Source organism: Jatropha curcas, chromosome 1 (genome assembly GCF_041381405.1).
Source record: "Jatropha curcas cultivar XTBG-Jc1 chromosome 1, XTBG_Jcur_1.0, whole genome shotgun sequence".
Lineage (NCBI taxonomy): Eukaryota > Viridiplantae > Streptophyta > Magnoliopsida > Malpighiales > Euphorbiaceae > Jatropha > Jatropha curcas.
In genome coordinates, this window is record NC_143151.1 from 5,387,321 (window position 1) to 5,405,636 (window position 18,316).

At 33.7% G+C, this 18,316-nt stretch overlaps 2 protein-coding genes across 5 annotated transcripts; both read right to left on the reverse strand.

Moving 5' to 3' along the window:
* Positions 1-546: 546 nt before the first annotated feature.
* Positions 547-2,001, reverse strand: LOC105627996 (cyclin-dependent kinases regulatory subunit 1). The gene is made up of 4 exons (XM_012209282.4): positions 1,850-2,001; positions 1,614-1,742; positions 1,422-1,482; positions 547-886 (listed from the first exon to the last, which is right to left on the reverse strand). Exons 2-4 carry the CDS (start codon positions 1,664-1,666, stop codon positions 734-736), a joined length of 267 nt encoding a protein of 88 aa, XP_012064672.1. The 5' UTR covers positions 1,667-1,742; positions 1,850-2,001; the 3' UTR covers positions 547-733.
* An 833-nt stretch (positions 2,002-2,834) lies between these two features.
* LOC105627995 (uncharacterized) lies at positions 2,835-12,139 on the reverse strand. Of its 4 annotated transcripts, XM_089721064.1 has the most exons (19): positions 9,726-12,135; positions 9,550-9,636; positions 9,238-9,442; positions 9,034-9,142; positions 8,313-8,405; positions 8,086-8,167; positions 7,943-8,002; positions 7,808-7,860; positions 7,384-7,550; positions 6,889-7,026; positions 5,540-5,750; positions 5,099-5,153; positions 4,923-4,979; positions 4,549-4,833; positions 4,205-4,281; positions 3,991-4,047; positions 3,826-3,919; positions 3,576-3,716; positions 2,835-3,387 (listed from the first exon to the last, which is right to left on the reverse strand). In XM_089721064.1, exons 1-19 carry the CDS (start codon positions 11,817-11,819, stop codon positions 3,280-3,282), a joined length of 4,173 nt encoding a protein of 1,390 aa, XP_089577190.1. In that variant the 5' UTR covers positions 11,820-12,135; the 3' UTR covers positions 2,835-3,279. The 4 variants fall into 4 exon arrangements, 3 of the variants coding, with proteins under 3 accessions (XP_089577190.1, XP_089577193.1, XP_089577196.1); XM_089721067.1 differs by lacking the exon at positions 6,889-7,026 and having other exon boundaries at positions 9,726-12,134; XR_016320807.1 differs by lacking the exon at positions 2,835-3,387 and having other exon boundaries at positions 3,577-3,716; positions 3,826-3,914; positions 9,726-12,137.
* Positions 12,140-18,316: the final 6,177 nt, after the last annotated feature.

The following is an 18,316-nucleotide window of genomic DNA, read 5'->3' on the forward strand; positions in this document are numbered from 1 at the left end:
GTCTCATTAACAGAGAGGGCACCAGGAATATTTTAGAAACAACTTAAATTTCTCCAGACAATTTCACTAATTGAGAAAAGTATATTATTAAGTACTGTCAATTTGCTACAATTTCGCAAAAACATTCAAAAACAATTTCAAAAATATATCCTCATGCTGTTAAGACTTATTACTAAAAGAAAAATATGCATTCAAATAAATCACTTTTTCATATTCATCGGGCAAAATTAGCACAAGTTGAATAGCCCCTGCTACGGTGCTTCCCTGCCAGGAAAAACCGAGTACGAAAATTTTCACTGCATGCTTTACTGAGTTAGTTCTCTTGGTCCAGAATTTGTCTGGCACAAACAGTTCAATCATATACAAGATTTGAGGAGCAATGTAAAATAAGTTGCGAAGAGGTTCGGTGATAATCTTCAACAACCACCAGAACCACACACACCATTAGGCAATAACAAGACTATCAATCAAAATCCACCATTAGGCACAAACATCATCCAATGACATGCTAAAAGTAAACCATAGGCGATAATCAAGATCTGCCAATCACAAGAAATCATCAAAGACATGGTTAATATAAAGAAGAAATAAGAACCCTAAAAACGAAATTCTCCAGAGGAGAAAATTACAACACACCACTAGAAAATCCCAAATTATCCATATCCATAGAGTTTACACAGCGCATAAACCAAACTATTCTTTGTATTTGACATATTCAAGAGGGTAAAAATAATCACTTAGCAAGCATATTTTGCTGAGCTTGATTCTCCTGCTGCTGCTGATAGTTGAGTGGCCTCCTGAAGAGCATGATGTGTGGCTCAGGGCGATGAATTGCATAGTGCACCCAACCACGGCTCTGTTGGACACCAATGGCACGCCATTCATTCTATATAAACAAATCAAAACACAAAAACAATATCTTTTAGAATTTCAGATGGCAACTGAACAGCTGATATACTCAAAAACACCACTTACAAAGAAAAACACATCTTCTATATTGCTTACTATCCTAGAACGTTACATCTTAATAAGAAAATTAGCAAAAGATAATTACAAAAATACTAAAACAAGAAAAACCTAGCTATAAGACTCCTGAATCATATCATATTCCTCTTCTACCATGTCAATTCATATCTTTGTTTCAGTTATTTTTGTTAATTATTTTTTTTAACAAGACACGATTGTTTTTTCATTATGATGTTGAGTTTCATTTCTAGATTTACATGGAACTAAAAAGTAGAGCAGCTTATTACTAATCGAATTAAATCTGAAATTTGAAGAATTAACCCAAATAAAGAATCTGAAGCAACAAATTAAATTTAATTATTCAGAAAAAAAAGACAAACTCACAATTTACTAATCAACCAGAAAATTCAAACTAGAAAAATGAAAAAAGAAAAAACAAACACCAATCGACTCACTTCAGAGAGAAGCCGATTTTTGGGCACAAGTTTGGCGACTTCAGGAGGGAGCACCACATGCCTGTACGAATACCATTGGAAACAGAATCACAATCCAATCAATACTAAAAAACTCAAAAGGAAAAGAAAAAAAAAAGAGAGCAAGGATCGAAACGAAGAAATCAAAGCGACAGTGATTAGTAATATCAATACCTGTACTCGAAAGTGTCATCGAAATACTTCTCAGAATACTGGATCTGACCCATTTTTACTAGGGCTTTTGATTAGAATCAAATTCGACTTTCGAGTCAGTTGTTTCGACTTTCTTCAGAGATTTTTGATCTGTAAAAGAAACGAAATAATTCCAAATCAAGAAACAGAAACCGACATGAAATGGAATCGCAAGTAGACCGATCAATAAGCAGAGAATTGAAAAGGACAAATCGTACCTTACAGAGGGAGAGAGAGAAAGAGTAAGAAATGAACAGAGTGAAAAAAAAAGCGTAGAGATATATCGGTTGTGATATTAAGCGGACAATAGCGTAAATAGAAATAATTCATTGGGGCATACAGTAAATGTGGTTTCCAAAAAAAGGATTAATTTAATTTGAAAATGTGAAAGGTGTAAGATTTTTGAATTTCAAATTTTGAATACCTCCCGCTTCTAGCTTTTAATCAAATTTTGATGGAACCAACCTAATAATCACCCTGACTGAATATATAAAACAAATGTTAAAGATAAAAATTAAATCAAATCGGATAACATATAGAAGTAAACAGAAGTCAAATTGACCATCTGAATAATTTTTTTTTGAATTTAATGAAAATGAAATCGAATAAAAAAATAATTTCTCCTCTAAAACTAAAATAAAATGAAAATTTTAAAATGTTTTTTATTTTTCCAAATATTGTTCACACAACATTTCAATTCCTTTCCTCCTTTTTTCGATATCCTTTCCTTAGTACGAAGTTCTACTTTTTCCTTGGAGCTGTACGGCTCCTCTAGAACTTTCTTTTATTGTTTTAATATTATTTTTTTTGTAATATGCATAAAATAATATTTTTCCTAGTTTACTCTCTTTATCATATTATAATCAAAGTACACCATAAACAAATTATTAAGCAGATTAAATATAAAATATTTTTATTATGAAGTGAAAAAAACTGATTATAATATTAATATACCTTTTAAATGCTTCAAGAATTTCAAATGCCAAAGTGAGAGCATAACAATTTTAGGTGAAGAGGAAGAAATACTTAAAAGTTATATTTATTTATTAAAATAATATATAAAATTATCATTACTACATATTCTTGGAATAATTTCGAATTTAATTTCAACATTTGTTATTCAAAAAAATTAAATAACTATAATTTGAGTAATTGAATAACGAAACATTTGTTTGGCAATTTGAAATTGGACCTACAAACAAATAAATGAAAGACCATTTTGGTTCTATATTTTGCTTCCCATTCATCGACATGCCAAAATCAAATATCAACAAATACAATTGCTGCATCATGGCGTTGTTAACATTCAAGCAAAATATAAAATCCAAAAGAATTTCATTTCCAAGAACAAAATTAAGCTCCCAAAATCTATTCAACTACTTCAAAACTTAGCTAGTCAACAGCCAAATTTGTTGCTCCTTCAAAACTTTTACTCCTGTATTATCTTCTATTAAATGTGCCTATGGCTATGAATGATCCTTCTCCACTTTCCTTCTACAAAAAGAATTGTAAGCTTCATCTATAACATCATCTACATCTCCTGTACACTACTACACTGCAAAAACCCGATCATGTACACAAGGAAAAGACTCCTGAAAAAATTTGCTTCCCCCTCTTCTACAAAAAGCATTCACATCCCTCAGAATATTTAACCGCCTTCTGGTCGACCAACAATCCGGCACTTAGGGACTGATTTTCGCAGCATTGCCGTCCCTTGAAAGACCATCATTTGATATTCTTTCCTAAATTTTATAAACTGCAATAACAGATTGTATATGTTAAACATAATGTACAAATGTGTTGCCTATATATGTTCATAGCTACAACTATTGCAAATTACAGAATGAGATTGTCCAAAAGTACTAGGATACTAGTACAGAATGCACATGCATATATAGGTGGATATAAAGATGTACTATGCAAAACATGATGACATGCACACACCTCTTCTTGGGTCAATTTGTCAAAGCCAAATTTATTTGTCCAAATAGACTCAGCTTCTTCTGCTGCAGGAAGCACAAGATTCTTTACGTTGAGAAACCCAAGTAGCTTTTCAAGGCAATCAAATAAGGCCTGAAAGTATCCCTACAGATTTAAACAGGCCACTTTAGTCCGAAATGAAATATCCTCAAACATACACAGACAATGAAAAAACATATGAAGGGTGATTCAAGCAATGCATATATCATATCACCTGTCCTTGGGCTTTGGTACTAGTTGCAACTAAAGGAAGTTCAGCCATTTCCGGCCCAAAAAACCTAATGATTGCAGAAGACACGACCACTTTGCTGCATAAAGCGTAGAAGTAATTAGTATTGTTCAAGATATGAGGGGGAAAAAATTCATTCAAGCTTCTTACTTGACAAGCAATATGGCACAATACATGCCACCCAGGTCCTGCCCTTGGAGGTTCTCTCTACAAAAACAAATTAATACAATCATTCACCAGAAAATGCAATGCGGCACAAGCAGTAATAATCACATAGAAAGAAAGAAAAGTGAAAAATGGGTAAGAAACAACAGGAAGACATTCAAGATACCATATGCAGAGACTAGTGCATATTATTGCTTACCCAAAAACCATTGCTGGGATGAGGTCACGGTCAGCTTTGCTAGAAGTTCCAGTTACATATATAGGATCAAAGCGTTCCTGCAAACATCAAAGGTATAGAAAATAATTAAAAAATAAAAATTAAACTCTAAATAACAATATGGCATTCTCCTAAATAATATAATTGAAAGGAATATATCAAATTACACAGGCCCAAACGGCAAGCAGCAGATGTGTAACCTCCTTGTGTAGCTTTTGACTCAAATTTCAGCAATATGAACACTTTTATTAAAACAACAACAGCATATTCATTTCCTATTATTTTCAAACAGATAGTCTTAGTATAGCAAAAGTCAAGTCACCCACATGGTAAATAGCAAGGGCTTCAGATAACAAAGCTGCAGTGTCACCAGAAGGATCAATTTTATCATTAAGAAGCCTCCATCTCACATCAATGCCACTCCCAGTAACTGAACTGCTTTCTTCATTCTTCTTTTCCCCAGTCTCTGAATCATTTCCCCCATGCTTCTTTCTTATAACATCTAGGCAATAATCTGGAAGCCTCTCTTCTCCACGAGCAACCAATCTATGCAAAGCACAATAAATTTTGCTGCATTCTGTGCAACAAAACCAATTCCCTTTAGGCAACTCCTGCAGAACAAATTATATCAATATTTCTTCATTTAATAAAAACTAGATCCTAGAAACTTTTGAATGATAAAAACACAAAATCGTGGCACCTTTAGATCCTCCATGTTTTGATCCTTTAAACAGCCAACATGAAACTCTCTCTCACACTAGAGAAATTCAGCAAAAATTAGAGCAGGTAATTTTGTAATAAAATTAGTAAACAGCATGGTTAGAAAACCAAAAAAATGTTACAAGTGCAGATATAATATAATATAACAAAGAGTACCTGATCGCAAAGTAAAACAGTACGAGGACCAAATGACTTGGCAAAATCATGGCCTCTGCAAAGATAAGGCTTATATTAAAAAACTACACTTGAAGCAACACATAAAACAGTGTGCCAAAAAGAGGAAAGAATTCACAACTCAGGCCTAAGCAATGCATTCAGACATCAAAGGGCCCAAACCAAGAAAAGAACATACACAGCAACTCTGTGCATCAAATTTGCCAAATCAAAGGATTTATACTGAACCAACCTTGTGCCACCTAGCATCAATTAAATCTACCTACAGCTCTAACAAGACATCAGAACATCAGATGCAAATGCAATCTAATATTAACTGTAGGATAACTTAGGTATTATATGTTTAAACAAAGAACAGGAATCAAAATAACAGGTAAAGGACTATGCATTCACATTCAACATGATGAAATAAGAGAACTGCACCTGCATATCACACATCCACCAAATTCAGAATCTAGCGTTTTGACAATACGAATGCACCGCCTTGTTATTTGTTCTATAGGATCAACTCCTGCAACTCTTCCTGCTGCTATTGCATTAGCATTACGCTCCACAAACTTTTCTTTTTGGAAGTTGTTGAAGCAAAATTTGCAATTCCATTTACCCTTCGGAATTTCTGGTAGAGAAAGACATTCTGCAATTGAAATATAATTGAACATCAAATAACCAAAACAGAGGATGATAATCAACCTGAATGTTCATGGGTAACAATGCTGAATAAATGTAAAACTACAATGCAGAATTACCTTCATGGAAACCTAGGTACCCAATTTTGAGCATACTACATTAAATTGGATCAGGAATTCAAGTTATGAAGCCAGACAAAGACACATACCATTGCAATAACATTAGCATAATTATATATCTAATTATTTATTGATGTATTATGCCTATTAATACTCACGTCATTTAACAAATTCAGAATACAAAGGTATACTTTACCCAACTGGTTAACAGTTAAATAAAAATTATATATATACTAAAACAATCCCAAAACCACTGTTCATAGGAACAGTGACTTTGGGGATCAAGTCTTTAGTTGGGTAATATATTTTATGTGTTGCAAAAAATGTCTTCTAATAAACTCACATGGACAACTGAGGCCTTCATATTGTATGATTGAAATCTTATAATGATAATTTCAACAATAGTTGTTGATTTACAATACGGTACAACGGCAATGTTTTAGACCTTTTTTTTCCATTTCTTCTCTCATTCCGTCCCATATTTGCATCTCAAAATGATGATGATAATAATAATAATATTATTATTATTATTATTATTAATAAAACATTAGCAATATCAGTTACTCGACAGAATCCTCATTATCTAAACCAGTTCAAAGAAAAAAAATCATACCGAAATCCAAATACAATATAATAGTATTTCTTATTAAAAAATTATTTCAACCAAAAATTCATTGAGAAACATTCATCCTTGACTAAAAACTAAAATAATGCTGTAAATAATTGAATTATTGAGACACCAAATGCAATTAAATAATTTCGAATATAAAGAAAACAATACAAAAAGAATATTGGAAATAAATTAATTCAAAATGTTAAACATGCACATTATTATTGATTTTAAGAGCAATAATGTTTTTAAAATATTTAAACCATGAGAATATGTTTCTACTGATTCTTAAATAATATAAAAAATTTCCTAAATTTGTTTATGATATTTCCACACTAATGCTTGTGATGTTATATTGTTGATCTAAATAAAAAGATTCATGGTTTGCACAGAGCTTAATTAGAGCTAACAGATACCAACAAGAAGTTCCCCATCTACTTTCCTTATGGATGACAACCATAACTTTCCTTGACAAATAGCTATCTCTCTCCAAATCATCTTTCTCCTAGGAAAATACAAGCTAGTCACAACTTTCTCAGTCCACTCTTCCAATCCTACACCAGGCCCAAAGCACTGTCACCTTACAGAGTTGCAATGGCTTATAGATTATAAAGTTGCAATGAGTCATGGATTAATATCAAAATTAGATGAATATACAATGAAACAGAAAGGCTCAAGAAATGAACTATCATTTCAATAAAATTGTTGTCTCTTCTTCAATGGTGCTTTCCTTTACAGCAAAAAGATATTACACTTTATTGTTTTTCTATAAATTTCCTTTTTACCTAACAAAGCAATGCCAATAGTGGATCCTTTATTCAACTATTGTCCCCTCTGTATTTCAGTTCATCTTCATTATTTAAATGTAACATATTAGAAATCATTTGCAAATAAGCAAAACACATGCACACCTTTGTGATAAGACCTTGGACATGTATCGCAACACAAAAGATTCCCACCATCTTTGCAAATCTGGCAGAGATCGTCATTTTCATGAGTAGAAAACTTCCGATTTTTTGATAGTGACAATGCCAATTCATGAAGAGACACCCCATTAGATGTGTAAATATGTAGATAGCTGCTCAAACAAAAAAAAAAATGCAAGCAAGAAATTAAGGTTAAATAAAATAGAAATGCAAAAAAAAAAAACTTTGCTTCCAATTTCTCATTGCTTCGAATTGAAAAGTAGGCAATCCTAGTGATTGCAGGGCTTGCCATTTAAAACATGCCAACTGGTGCGTAACTATAAGTTTTTGATTACTGATTAATATAGCACAGTGTCAATGGCAGCATCAGTTTGGAGATAAACAAAAGATTTTGAACAGATAAACTCACGGTTTTCGACGTGATGCCCAACCAGCATGGGATTCAAATTGGGAGGGGCTGACCTGCTCATTAAATGTTAAGAAATCACTCTCTAACAGAATATTCATCAAAGAAACGAATCCAACAGAAGAAAAAAAAAAAAACCTCAGCATTGCAGCAGGAACAAAATATGCCAAAACCCTTCTTGTAACCAACCAATAGTTTCTGCCCAACAACACATTACAACTCAGCAAAAATAAATTTGAATCAAATGCATAAAAAACAGACTTCACATCATGTAGCAACACCTGTCCTCGAGAATAATAAGCAACTTCAGTTCCATCAGGCAAGACATCTTCTTCAAAAACCAATTTATGCATCCGCAAATCCCTATTGAAAAATACATGGAACAACCAATAACTTAGACCTTTGTCTAGATTATGAACACTAGACACTGATAAAAATTAAGTAAAAAATAGTTAATATAAGAAAGCAAGATGAATCCCAGATATTGGAGAAAAATGAGAAAGATTACTTCGTTGTAAGCCTCCCCTGACTCTTGCTTCGTGATGTGCTGCACTTTATCGCACTTTCAGTCGACTTTGGAAGAGGAATTTGTTTTGGAGTTCTGAAGCAAAAGAACAGAAAAAAATAAAACAAAATTTCTGTAGTAATTTTATAAGATGCAAACTAGAAAAGGCCTAAAGAGTTCCAGCCTGCAGGAATCTACTTTCAAACACAAACACCCAGTTTTCTATGTGCAGAAGTATCTGTATAGCTAAAACACAAATCCTGATTACAGGCAAAGGTTTCATTAGGTTCAACAAAATAAATGTTCAAACAGAAGATAAACCAATTAACAACTTTTAAGATAGCAAATCATATGAAGACACGATGATCTATAATACAAATATTGTCAAGTAACTGAGACTTGGTGGAGCCGTAACCATAGATGATACTTTAATAATTAAAAGCTAAGAAAGGAAAATGTGGAATTTGCTTTCATATATGATCAATATCTACTGAAAAAGAACATAAGCAATTACTAATTACATATGGATCCCTCAAGTATAAGGAAAAGCATACCATGTAAAATGGAGGGGTTCATCCAATAACAATAACAAGTCTAACCAACACAGATTATTAACTAATGTAATATAAATATAAACACAATGACCAATATGTTACCCGATTCTTACTGATTGCCAACTATTTAGGTGTGACCATTCAAAGCAGAGTGATAAAGTGCTGCATACCCTTTGTCATTATCTGTTGTTACCGGCATGCCAGCTTGAGACTCTTTGAATCCAATGCATTGACTACATAATACCATTGATTTTCCAGTGCCAGTCCCAGCAATAGATCCTACAAACCACCAAAGATTCCACCAACATTTAATATCTGAGATTGTACCCATGCAGAAAGAAATTAAATTATAACAGAGATTGCGTAAAAGAAACCTCTGCAATTCAGGCAGAAGGTAGATTTCTGCAAAGATGAACAACCACTAGAAAGCCTCACAGCTGCATCCAAATTCTCCAATGATGAATCCTTGCAAGCATTCATCACATCACGAAGTGTGTTCCCGTTCTCTAAGTAAATATATTCTGGTGGACGTTTATTTGAACTGCCAGCATGCAACTCAAATAAAGCAGGTGTAACAACCTAAATTTACAATCCAGGAACAAAGTACACTTAATAATTCAATCAAATACCGTTGCTCAACTATACAAACAGGATAACAACATTTCAAAAGTATACATGTTACTCACTTCTTGTCCTTTGCAAACACGACAAAAACATTGAATCCCTGATCCCTTGATAACTCCCCACAACCCTGCCTCTCCAGCCCCCCTAGCCTGCAATTAGAAATAATCCTCGCTAAGAATTCAAACAAGACCAGCCAGAAGTAATTCATATCAATTATTATGGGAATGATGACTCGTACCTTAGAACGCATATACTTCACTTTCAGTCCCTCCAATATACCTGAATCAAGAAGATCCTTCAATTTTGTAGGGAACTTCCTTGATGAATCAATCCTCAACATCTTTGAAAGCCCAGCAGATGAACTACCTATATGATCAGCCCCACTTGATCTCCCGCTCCCATTATTTCCTTCTACACCATCTTTAGAATTGAACTCTTTCACTGTCTCTATTTTTGGCTTCAGCAATGACCTGGTAAACCTCCTAAAAGGCTTCTCCTCCAATTTAACAGTTCTATCATTAATCAAAACTGGCAATGGTTGTATAACAACCCCCTTGCTAGTAGCAAGAATTGCAGAAGACAAGCTAGCCCCTTCTTCACATAAATTGTTCCTGTCGCCCTTTACATCAGAATCACAGTTTCTTTCTAAAAACCCGTTTGAAGTCGCCTTCTCCAGTTCCTTCTTTGGATGCTCTTCCATTAAGACTGGCACCGACCCACTAGTTCCTTCCCCACGTGTATGATTCCTATCAAACCCTTCGCCACTAGCAATAATTGCAGACGAAATGCTAATCCTTTCTTCACATATATTGTTCCTGTCACCCTTTACTTCAGAATCACTGTTGCTTTCCAAAACCCCTTTTACTGTCACCTTCTCCATTTCGTTCTTTGAATCCTCTTCCATTAAAACTGGCACCGACCTACTAGTTCCCGCCTCACATATGTCATTTCTATCAACCTCTTTTGAATTATCCAAGGTATTCTCATCTTTAGTATTGAACTCTTCCACTATCTCTGTTTTCGGCTTTAGCAATGACCTGGTAAACCTCCTAAAAGGCTTCTCCTCCACCTTACCATTGTTACCTTTAACCAAAAAGCTCGATGATTGTATATCAACCCCTTCGCTGTTAGCAACAACTGCAGAAGGCATGCTAATCCTTTCTTCACATACATTTTTCATGTCGCCCTTTACTTCAGAATCACTGTTGCGTTCTAGAACCAAGTTTATTGTCACCTTCTCCATTACGTTCTTTGAATCCTCTTCCATTAAAACTGGCACCGACCCACTAGTTCCTTCCTCGCATTCATGATTCCTATCACAGTCTTTTAAACTTTCATCCATTATAACCTTATACAACTTATTCTCAAGTTTAGCATTGAACTCTTTCATTGTCTCTGTTTTTGGCTTCAGCAATGACCTGGTAAACCGCCTAAAAGGCTTCTCCTCCACCTTACCGTTAATATCATTAACCAAAACTGGCGATGATTGTATTTCAACCCCTTCGCTGTTAGCAACAATTGCGGATGAATTGCTAGTCCCTTCTGCACATACAATGTTTCTGTCGCCCTTTAATTCAGAATCACTGATGCTTTCTAAAACCGTCGCCTTCTCCAGTTTGTTCTTTGACTCCTCTTCCATTAAAACTGGCACCAAGTCACTAGTTCCTTCCTCGTATGTATCATTCATATCACCCACTCTTAAACCCTCATCCATCATAACCTTATCCAAGCTAATCTTGTCCTCTAAATCCTCATTATTCAAGGAATTTGTTAATGACCCACCAGGCCTTTCCTCACATACACCATTCCAATTAACATCATTTCTCTGCATGTCCTCACTTATTACTGGCTTTTCGAGTTCATTTTTCTTCTGTGTCTCTTCTACACACATTGAAGCAACTCTATTATCCTTCTCTTCCACAATCTCGATATCTACACCATTGACTTCCCTTCCTAAAAGAGGAACTGATTCAATCAATCCAACCTTTGCCTCCTCATCTCCACTCCCCAGTTCCACCAAATCACTTTTCGCCTCCTCTTCCTTCACAACCTCCACTTCCTCTCCACAACCCACAACTTTCTCCTCCAAATCCCTCACTTTTTCCCCTTTCACGGACTCCTTTGAGCCACTAGCCTTCAATCTTTTCTTGTTATTAGATCTCTCCGCACTTCCATTCGTTGGGGAGGCTCCACTCTGAACCCGTTTAGCACGGGTCCGACCTAACGAACCAGAGATCTCCGAGAGAGCCCTGAACGCAAATTCAAACTCCCGTTTTAGACCTGGTCGAACCTTAGCCACCAGCATATCCTTGACGTCCGTTCCGTTCGCCATATATGGATCAGATGGCGTTTCCAATTTCCTTCTCAAACGCCGAAGGTTGTCTTCAGATTGGGATTTGAATCATCTCAGCAAATATTTATTATATTTGCCCATGAATAAATTACATATGAATATAAGTAAATATGCCGGTATACGATTTTGGATTGGATTGAATTGAAGAGGAGAATCTGTACGGATTTTAGTAACTGAAATAGAAAAGTTTAGGGTTAGAGAAAAAATAGGATAGATACGAGAAACGCAGACGTCAGTTTTTCGAAGAAGAAAAACAGGAAATTTTAGAGAGAGAATGAGAAGGTGGGGTCAGAGAGAGAAACGTACAGAGAGACACAGAACGGATGCTGCCTGTATTTTTAATAGAATGACGAAACTGCCCCTCCTTGAATGAAACCGGGTTTGGGCCTTGTAGTTTCTAATTTTTTGCTCATCAAGGTCTGCTTTCTTGGTTTATTCTGACACCAGCCCATTGGACTTCAGAGTTTAACACTATATTTTATTATTTAGAACAAATGAATCATTAACGTGAAATTTATTTGTAAACAAATTAATATATATATATATATATATATATATATATATATATATATATATATGAGAAATTAACATTTTCTCCTAAGTTCCATTTGGATTTTGCAGTTTGAGTAAATGCTACTGATATAGAAGCCTTTGTTCTAAAAGGGCCTCTGCTAGGGAATACGAATCACGTAGGTATGCCCCTAAAGGAGTTTTTTTTTTTTATTAATTGTACAATCAAGAAAATATTATGTGGAAGTTATAAAAATAAGACAGATGATAGAAGTTGGAACCAAATTTAATTAAAAAAATAAATTATGTAAATTTATTTTTGATTAAAATATATCTGTATTTTTTTTTTTATTTGCAATCGATCTGAATTTACAAAAAAGAAAAAAAAAAGATACGTTCAAAAAGTTGAAATTACTTTATTGATAAATGAACATCAACTTCAAAAACAATAATCTGATTAAAGCAGACAAATTGCAGAACAATTGGGAAAAAATAACACAACATCTCTTACAGCTTAATCAAGGTTAGTTTTGTTATTTATAATTAGATAGTTTAATTTTATAGAATTTATTTGAAAAATCCACTTATTTTGATAGAATTTGATTTTTTATTACAATTATATCTTAGTGTTACATACGTATCACCAAATAACCTTCACGATATATTCCTTTAAAAAAAAAAAAACCTTTCATAATATAGTTTCTTATAACATATGATATTAATAACCATAATTTATCTTATAAATTTTAAATTTCATTTATTTTCGGAAAATAACTTTTTCTTAATAATTTAATTGAGGATCAGAGCTTATAATATTTTAAAACTCAAAATATATATTAATCAATTTAGAAACGGGATAATTATATCTTTAGTGTCTGAATTTTTATATTTTTTTTATTCCAGTGTCTCGACAGAAAACAGTAACGATTGAATGTCTAAATTTATAAAATTTTGCAATTGAATGTCTACGGTTGACTGGCTAACCAGAAAATTGATTTTGCATGTGCGGGCCCATTTTTTACTAAGTGGCAGCTGACTTGGTGAAAATGAGTTGAATTTTCACCAAATAAGCCAATTGAACTCATTTTCACCAAATAAGCCAATGGTGACATGAAAACCGTGGGAAATCTTCATTTTAACCTCCATTTAGTGCTCCCCAACTACCTCCTTCTCTTCCTTCTATATATCAAATCCCTAAAATCAAATTCTATCGTTTTTTTTTTTTTTTACCTCAAATGCATTCCATTCCCAGAAACTTCCATAGGCCCAAAACCATGGCCCTCTCCCACATCAATCTCTACACAGATTGTCACAAAAATGTGGACCTATAATGCAACTTAAGTTCAGCTCCTTCCCATTCACAGTAGCCTCATCAACAGAAATAGCAAAGCAAATCTTAAAATCAAACTATCAGATCTTTGCCTCTAGACCTCAAACTGCCACCGATGAGTACACTACATACTAGCGCTTGAAGAATTTTAAGAAATGTTAGCTGATTTGTTTTTGCTTAATGGAGTTTTGAATGTTGGAGATTGGATACCATAGTTAGATTTCCTGGACTTGCAGAGTTATGTTAAGCAAAATAGGGCTTTAAAGATTAAGTTTGCAGGTTATATGTTGTTCATTGGAATGTTATACACCGGTTGTTTGCACGCTTTTGAACTACTTGGTTGTGATTCAATGGAATGCATTTTAGATAAAAAAAGTAAGATACATTTGATTTTAGGAATTTGATCAATAGAAAATAGAAGGAAGAGAAGGAGGTAGTTGGGAAGCATTAAATGGAAGTTATAATGGAGATTTTCGTGGTTTCCATGTCACCCTTGGCTTATTTGGCAAAAACTTCAGCTCATGTTTCGCCAAGTCAACTGCCCCTTAGTAAAAAATGGGCCACGTATGCAAAATCAATTTTCCAATTAGCCATATCATTTAGAGACACCCCTAATTGTAAAATTCTATAAATTGAGACGCTCAATCGTTACTGTTTTCGTTGACATATCAAAATAGAAAAAACATAAAAATTCATATACTAAAGATATAATTATCTCATTTATAAACTCATTCAAATTTAGGTTTGCCGATCATCATTAAAAAAAAAAAAAAATGTTCACCAATCGAATCATATAAAGAAAAACGGAAATCTGATATAGGTAAAATATTTTAATACCTAATTTGGTCAATTTAATCACTTTTAAAAAGAATTTTAACATGAAAGAGAGATAAAATTTAATTTTACATTAATAAAAAATATCAAAAGTTTTTAGAAAATGGCCCATTTTACTCCCCCAACTTAGATTAAATGTTCAATATACCCATTTTTTTTTGGCCAAAAAACCCATAACTTATGGAAAAGAGTCCAAAATAGTTCATTTATTATGCTGAAAAAGAGGGTGGAGCACACAATATAAAAAGAATTAAATTCTTTTTTTCAAAAGAGATAAGGTCTCCATTTTGTGTGCTTATTTATGCCTATTTGGCTTTTCTAATAAGTAACTCTGGAAATTAACACGACAAAAATAATCAAGTTTACCAATCAACTTGAATCAAGAAGACTAAAGAAAATTAACATTTCATGTAACAATAGCTCAAACGACTATTAAACTAGCACAATAAAAGAAAAAAAAAAAAAGGAGAAGATCAATCTAAACTTGTAATCTATGTCAAGCTCATCAATTTGGATATCATTGTCAAATTCTTATATATCAATCAAAATCAACCCATATAAAACATTATATGGGATATCTTGCGTTTAAATGGTGATGGAGAACTATTGCAGCTTCTACAAGGGAACTGGTATTTTTAATTAAAAAAAAAAAAAAGTAGAAGAAGGATGAGAAAGTTAGGTTTTAGAAGAGTCGAGAACTATCTAAAGAAGCAATTTTTGAAGCCATGTATAGAGTTTGAAAATAACTTTTCAAATACTATACAAAATCAACAATCAATGGGCTTGATGTAAATGAATTTGGCAAGCCCTAACAGTAAATTTTATCCTTTTCTGCAATAAAATTAGAAACCATATGCAAATCCCACAACTAAAAGTTCAATCAATCCTTAAAAAAATAAAATAAATAAAAAATGAGACAACCAACTTACAAACATATCATGATTAAACAAAAAAAACTCCCAATAAATTTTGACTCAAGAACGAAATTTCTAATGGTTAGTTGAAAATCAATATCAAGTTGAGAATGGTAAAGATTTACGTCAGACAGAAAAATGAGCAATTTCAAGCAATTAAACAATTTGAAGATAGAGTGAACCGGAGAATTATGGCTTTAAAGATGGAATGTTAAGAGAAATTTGGAGATTAGTATTAACCATAAATGAAAGTGACAAATTCACAGCAGATGCAAACAAAATGAAAAGAAAGCAAAAAAAAGAGACTGACCCACTAAGTAACTAATTGCTTACCTGGCAATAGATTAGCTGTAACTTATTTTTAGTTTGTTAGCACGACTCTATAGGCAGTTACAACTTCCTCCTTTGTTATTGCTTTTCTGTTATCTTCTTATTCTTGTATATAATCAGAACTCACAGATTAATAGTAAGAAGATTTATTTTTCCTTCAATCAGATCTCGTTTCATGGTATCAGAGCAATTGCTTTTCCTGCATTCATTTTTCTAGAAGCTTCTTCATTTGCTTCTTGTTATTAACTTATGCTTGAAAAGTTACATAAATTTTCCTTTAATCTGCAATGGCGGATCACCTTCAAAATCCTTCCAATCCTTTCTTCCTTCACCCAAACAAGAATCCTGCATTGATTCTTGTATCACCGATTCTTGATGGATCAAATTACCATTCTTGGGCCAGGGCAATGAAAATGGCGCTGGCTTCCAAAAGCAAACTCTCTTTTATAGATGGTTCAATCATAATTCCAGCAAAAATAGACCTGATGCACTCAACTTGGGAGAGATGCAACACTATGGTGTTATCTTGGATTACTAAATCACTTTCACCTTCAATTGCTCAGAATGTTTTGTGGATAGACATCGCTGCTGATGTTTGGAATGATTTGCGAGATCGTTTTTCTCAAGGCGACATTATACGAATTTCAGACTTGCAAGAAGAAATCTATGGCTTCAAGCAAGGTGATCTTTCAGTTACTGAATATTTTACACAGTTAAAGATCTTATGGGATGAACTGTTGAATTTTAGGCCAATACCTATTTGTTCATGTGAAATAACCTGCAATTGTGGTGCAATTTCGACTTTTAAGAGCTATATGCAAGCAGATTATGTAGTCAGGTTTTTAAAGGGACTCAATGAGAATTTTTCTAACGTCAAAACTCAGATCATGTTAATTGAACCCTTACCTTCAATTAACAAGGTTTTCTCCTTAGTAATACAACAAGAAAGGCAGATAGTAGGGTCTGTGGAGCCCAAAGTTCTTGTTAATCGAGTAATGAGAAATGATAACAACCTTGGGAACACAAAATCTGAGTTTCACAGAGGAACAGGCAGAGGACAATACAATTCCTTCAGAGGAAGAGGTTTCATAGCAATACTAGTGTTAAAGTTTGTTCTTATTGTGGAAAGGAAAGTCACACCATTGAAACTTGTTATAGAAAGCATGGCTTTCCACCAGGATTTAAGTTTAAGAATCCTAATTTTTTCCACTGCAAGTGCCAATGCTGTTTCTGCAGAAAACGTTGAAAAATCAAATAACTTTGGTTTGCAGCCTCTTTTCCTACGCAACACTCTCATGAAGCTATGCTTTTCACCCCTGAGCAACACCAGAAACTCTTATCTTTGATTCAAGATCAATCTATGTCTAATAGCTTGGTAAATCACATCACCACTACAAATGATATTCCAACCAAACAACTCGAACAAATTGCTTCAGAAGGTAATCAAAAGATTGTAGGTAATCATTTTCTCCTTGCTTCTGTGACAGACCGTGGATCTTGGATTTTAAATACAGGTGCCACAGACCATATATCCACTTCTCTTTCATTTTTTACCTCATAGAAGAAACTCAGACCAATTAAAGTGAAATTACCCAACAATACCTATATAATAGCTTGATATTCAGGCACAGTGCATTTTAGTAATGATTTGTTTCTTGTTGATGTGTTGTATGTGCCAGAATTTCATTTCAATCTTATCTCCATTACCAAACTTATCAAAACTTTACATTGTATGCTACACTTACAAGACAATTATTGCCTTATACAGGATCAAACTACCTCGAGGATGATTGGTTCAACTGAAATTAGAGACGCTTTATACATCTTGCAGCAACCAGTTTCAAATACAACCAAGAGTGCTTCAATCTTCAATTCAATTGTACAATCCATTTCAACTTTCTCTCCCAATCATCTGTGGCATTTTAGACTAGGCCATCCATCTCATTCTAGAATTGAGGCTATTTCTAAAGATTTTCCTTTTGTTAATTGTAATAATAATACACATGAACCATGTGATGTTTGTCATTTTTCAAAACAAAGAAAACTCTCTTTTCCCCTTAGCACCACTGCTTCAATTGTTATTTTTCAATTGTTACATGTTGATATTTGGGGACCTTTGTCCATTCCATCTGTACATGGTCATAGATATTTTCTCACTATCATAGATGATTACAGTAGGCACACCTGGATTTATCCTATGAAATCTAAGTCAGAAACTATATCATTACTTCAAGATTTCATTAATCTAGTTGAGACTCAATTTAATACTAAAGTAAAATCCATTAGAAGTGATAATTGCCCTGAGTTCTTAATGAATGATTTTTACGGTTACAAAGGTATTTCCCACCAAACTACCTGTGTTAAGACTCCCCAGCAAAATGGGATTGTAGAGAGCAAACACCAACATCTCTTAAATGTCACAAGAGCCCTTATGTTTTAGTCTAACCTGCCCAAAGCCTTTTGGTCCTATGCTGTCCTTCACTCAGTTTTTCTTATTAATAGAATTCCCAGCCCCCTGATTCAAAATAAAAGCCCTTTTCAAAAACTCTATAATACTT